Raw genomic sequence first — 4,636 nt, 5'->3', positions numbered from 1 at the left:
CCATCTCTAAGAGTGCAACACACCCTAAACAAATCATTCTAACTCATTAATACTAAACCATCGGGGTTAGGTTACGCTTAGAGCGATTGCATCTCATACTATGCATTATAGCATGTCAATATTTTAAACATTGTTATTACCGAACGATGATGCTATTTCAGAATTTAGAGTTATATCGTCACAAAGCTTTTGACTGCATAATCTTGCAGCCAAGAAAGCAAGTTCATCACTTGGTCATGTCACCAGGATTATGTTTATCAAATTATTTGCAAATTACTATTTGTATCACTCTTGCATTACAAAACAAAGTTACTTTTACAATTACGAATATGACTATGTGGTGGACAATGTAACTATGGTATGAGTTTGGTGGAGGTTCCATTGCAACTGGGTTAGTCACCTAGGACTTAACAACCAATGTCGTATAGTGATTCTTGCGCCATATAATTCGTGTTAACCATAAGATCTATAATAGCTGTGAGGGCAGTTAGCTGTATCTTTTTTCCTTTCGCATATCAACATGTCATTAATAGGGGTTGCCTAGATCGTGTTATCGATTGAGTAAATGAGGGAACGAAGGTTCTGCTCGGTCTACCTATTGATAAAGGAGAGGGCGGACTTATTAAAGACTTACGAAGGATTGCAAGGGTTGGTCCGGGTCGTGCAAGGTTGGGGCATGCGGATCTCAGAGATGTCTACCATTAAGGTAAAGGGGATGACATATGCCTTAGCTGGTCTTTCCATAGCTAAAGGACATGACAAACTTACAAAAGGGTGGGTATACGGGATCGCGGAGAAGGATAGTGATTACCTTGGACCTTATACTGGGCCCCACACAAGGAAGTGCGGACGGGAAGAGCTGCCCGTTTTGCAACAACGATAAGTTCTCTTTTGGGAAATGTAACACACCTCTGCAGAGTGTATTTATTTGTGGCTTGTCACTCCCTGTTTTGGGTTTGGAACTGCGAACGCGGCCAGAAAGGAACTCCACGAAGTTCTAGACACCCGGTGAAGGCTGACGGACATAGCTTTTCAGAATAAAAGCAACATTTTGAAGAAATGATTACAAAAACTTGCATTTGCCTATGATTTTTTGGTCTGTGGCTGTAGCTAGTGCATGATACACCTATTTCAATTATTGAACTTGGTGAGTACGCTCGTACTCACCCTTTTCCTCTTGACCCCCCTGCTTAGTCATGGAGGCATCGAAGGAGGATCTACAGTGAAACTCGAAGACAGAGGAGCCAACTACTTCAAGAGACAAAACTCTACCAGAGGAGTCAATGGAGTCAACCACTACATCCACCATGGAGAAAACCTAGATTAGAAGTAGAATGAAACTAGCTCCCTAATCCTAGCACCTAATTAGCTAGAGACCAGTCATAGTTTCTTTAGAAGGTCTAGTACTTCGATAGGAAGAGCTAGTAATAAGTTTAGTCCACAAGTTGTTATTTTGAAGTTTATTTGCAGTTTTACCTCATCATAGTGTTGATCTTTTGTAAAGAGTCTCTGTGTAATTCTATAAACATGACTTGGACCTGCATATGTGTCAGTTGTACCACTCCGAGGAATGTAATACTAGTGGAACGATGTCTCATTGGTGTTATGTCAACAACTTGCATACTAAACTATGCAGTGGTATGTTGGGTCACCACATATGTGATGAACAATTAAGATTTACATTTGTATGTTATATTCATCATGTGCGTGACATTTGCTTCATCATATCTCATCATATATTTCTGCAATTGTGAAATTATACATCACCAAGAGTGGTTCCATATTTTACATCATCTAGGATTGCACGGGTAATATATTTAACCTCACTTATAAAAACTAAAAGAGAAAACTAAACCAGATAATCTATACTTGCGTTTTGATGATGTATTTTACAGGATGCTACTAAGGACGGGTGCGTACTAGATGTTAGGGTGCAGTGGCCAGTGGCGCACAACAATACCGCCCGGTCAGGCATCGTGCATGACTAGACCTTGAGCCGAAGATGCAACTAAAGAATGTTCCTAGATATGTTAGATTTGCTTTGTGAGTCGTGGTAGCTATGATGAGTTGCAACGCGGATTTTAACTACAACTTGTCACACGCTTCCCAGAGAGCTAAACTTTGTCCAAACAAGCTTATCATCTAGCAGAAAATCCGAAAAAGAAAAACAAAGGTGGTTTTCAATCGCGATCACACCGAGAGCTGGAGGAGCACGTCGCCAACGGCGGGCGGTGGAAGCACGCCTAGGTCAGTGATGAGAAGCTCCAGGTGCTGCGGTGGGGTGTAGTCCCTCACCGCCGTCTCGACGTCCACGCCACGCGGTACCAGTTGGCCGCCGAAGCCCACGGGTCGTCCAGCGCCCTGCTCGATGTCCTTCTGCCCCAGCGGGTACAGCCTCGCGAACTTGTAGCTCTCGGCTGCCACGTAGACGGACCTGCTCATGGCGCGAGCCACGAGGGCGACCTGGTACGTGCCCAGGGCGCCCACCACGCCGCCGGTCTCGGTGACCACGTCGGCGCCTACCAGCACCATGTCAACCTCACTCATCGCGTAGGCCACCGCCAAGTCGAGCAGCACCTTCGCCGGAATCCCCGCCGCCGCGAGTTCCCCGGCCATCCTCATCCCCGAGCCATCTGGCCTACCCTCTGCAATAGTAGGAAATATACTAATTAAGCTCCACACATCATTAGCAATGCCACGAAGGTTTTGTTAATTCGCGATTGAATCATGCGTGCCTACCGGTGCATAGAACTTTTAGGCGCTTGCCGCTGGCGCCGGCCAGCTTGAGGGCGTCGAGCACGGCCGCCGAGTGGCCGTGCACCAGCACGGTGCAGCCGTCCAGCAAGAAATCCTGGCAGAGCGTCGCGATCGTCCCCCGTGCGCCTGCACAGATGTCCCCGAATCTCCTGGCGCGGCTGACGAGGCGGCGCTTGACGACAGAGAAGGGGGCGGTTTGGTCGTCGCCCTCGCCGCGCCGACGGGTGAGGACGTACCGGACGAACATGTCGCATGCCGCCGAGAGAGAGCCGTACGGTTTGTCCAGGCACTGCAAGTTTGATCGGTCAACACGTCCATCACAATTTGCGTGTTTGAAATAATGGAGTAAAATAAACTGATGAGAATAATCTACGGAGTACTAGCTCGATCAGTATATACTAGTAGATCCCACCTTTAGTTCCTCCACGGCCGTATTGACCTCGGCTTCGAGCGCCGCCACTGTATCGGCCATGCTGGACCGGGCAACGCCAACGAGCGCCATGACCGCCGCGGCGGCCTCGTCACCGGCGCCGACCCCCAGTTTCTTCCACCGGTCGAATTCTCCGATGATGAAAGCCTCGGCGGCCTCGCCACCTCGCGTCCCGGCCATTGTTGTCAACAACAGGGTAGAGGAAGAAGCTGCAATACGATCTTGCAAAGAAGCAGCGGTTAATGTTGCAGCTGAAGGATGCAGGGAGCGCGGAAGAAGCCGGCGGCGCCATGGTTGGGTGGGTGGGTTACGTGCACGACAATCGACCTAGCTTACTGCATCGCGATTTCCATCTGGAATTGCGTTCGCGTTGCGATTCCGGCGATGGTTTTGTTCCGATTTTGGAGAGGGGGGACACGTCGTATACATGGACAGCTGCAGCCGGGGCCGTGTTTGCTTATGAGGTGGGCGCTTCCTCTTTGGGGTGGCCCAAGCCCAATGGAATTTGCTCAAGAGAGATTACGATCTACTTTGGCCCAGTTAAGCCGATTCCGCACCTCTATCCTGAACCCTAATACCCGATTTGTCCAACACAGCCCGCCGCCGTCGCCGGCTGCGGACGCGATGGACATTCCGCTCCCCGGCGGGGGCGTCGACGGCTCGGAGGACTACTCCCCGGCGACCACCGTCGCCACCTTCGACCAGCCCCTCCCTCTTCTCCGAGCGCCCGTCGCTTCATCCGCCCCCGGCGATCCCCCCGTCCTCGCCTTCCGCGACGCCGCGAGCTGGCGCGCCGCCTGGGAGGCTGCCGAGGCCAGCCTCTTTTCTCAGTGCGAGGTAAACACATACCAACTGGGTAACCCGTTCTCTCTCATCTTCATGTCCGTGTTCCTTTTCGCCAACCTCATCCGTATCAGTTCCGCATGCCTGGATCATTGGCTGCAAAGCGAGAGGTGATGCAACCCTGTAGTGCTCTTTCCTAGCAAGCGCTCGATAGATAACCGAACCGATTACGCGATGTGGATACTTTAGAGTGTGGTTGTTCTGTGAAATAGAGACGGATTGCAGATGGCAATGCAGCTCCAAACGCTGGAAGCCCTTTGCCTGCTTTGTTCTTGCAGCTGGCCGAGCTGCCTTGCGCTAGTCATGCCAGGCAGCAAGTTTAGCAGCTGCGTATATCAAAAGAGGGCCGACAAGCTCCTGCCTACTGAAGATGAGTAGTCTGAGCTTACGACGCTCCTTAACATGATATTGGCGTACAACACGAACATTGACTTTTGCAATGTTACCGTCGGTCGGTAGTACGTCGCCTATGGAGTTGATGAAAGTAGGCTTCTGTGTGGTTATTACTACTATACACCATTTTTTGTTCTTCCATGTCTGAAAGACAAGGAATGTTTACTTTTGCAGCTGGCCGAGCTGACTAGTGCTAGTTCCGCTAGTCGGTAA

General features: G+C 50.0%; 2 protein-coding genes across 2 annotated transcripts in view; one reads left to right on the top strand and one right to left on the bottom strand.

Annotated features, from left to right (window-relative positions):
* Positions 1-2,190: 2,190 nt before the first annotated feature.
* Positions 2,191-3,367, bottom strand: LOC124696027 (translation initiation factor eIF-2B subunit alpha-like). Its single transcript, XM_047228817.1, has 3 exons — positions 3,170-3,367; positions 2,740-3,046; positions 2,191-2,645 (listed from the first exon to the last, which is right to left on the bottom strand). Exons 1-3 carry the CDS (start codon positions 3,365-3,367, stop codon positions 2,191-2,193), a joined length of 960 nt encoding a protein of 319 aa, XP_047084773.1.
* Positions 3,368-3,782: 415 nt separating this feature from the next.
* The window catches only part of LOC124698930, a 3,830-nt gene continuing 2,976 nt past the window's right edge, over positions 3,783-4,636 (top strand). Inside the window, exon 1 of the mRNA XM_047231320.1 lies at positions 3,783-4,024. Coding sequence (XP_047087276.1) covers positions 3,812-4,024 — 213 coding nt within the window. The 5' untranslated portion in view covers positions 3,783-3,811. The remainder of the gene's footprint in view (positions 4,025-4,636) is intronic.

Source organism: Lolium rigidum, chromosome 3 (genome assembly GCF_022539505.1).
Source record: "Lolium rigidum isolate FL_2022 chromosome 3, APGP_CSIRO_Lrig_0.1, whole genome shotgun sequence".
NCBI lineage: Eukaryota > Viridiplantae > Streptophyta > Magnoliopsida > Poales > Poaceae > Lolium > Lolium rigidum.
The sequence above is the reverse complement of the archived record's forward strand: the minus strand, read 5'-3'. Positions and strand labels throughout refer to the sequence as shown.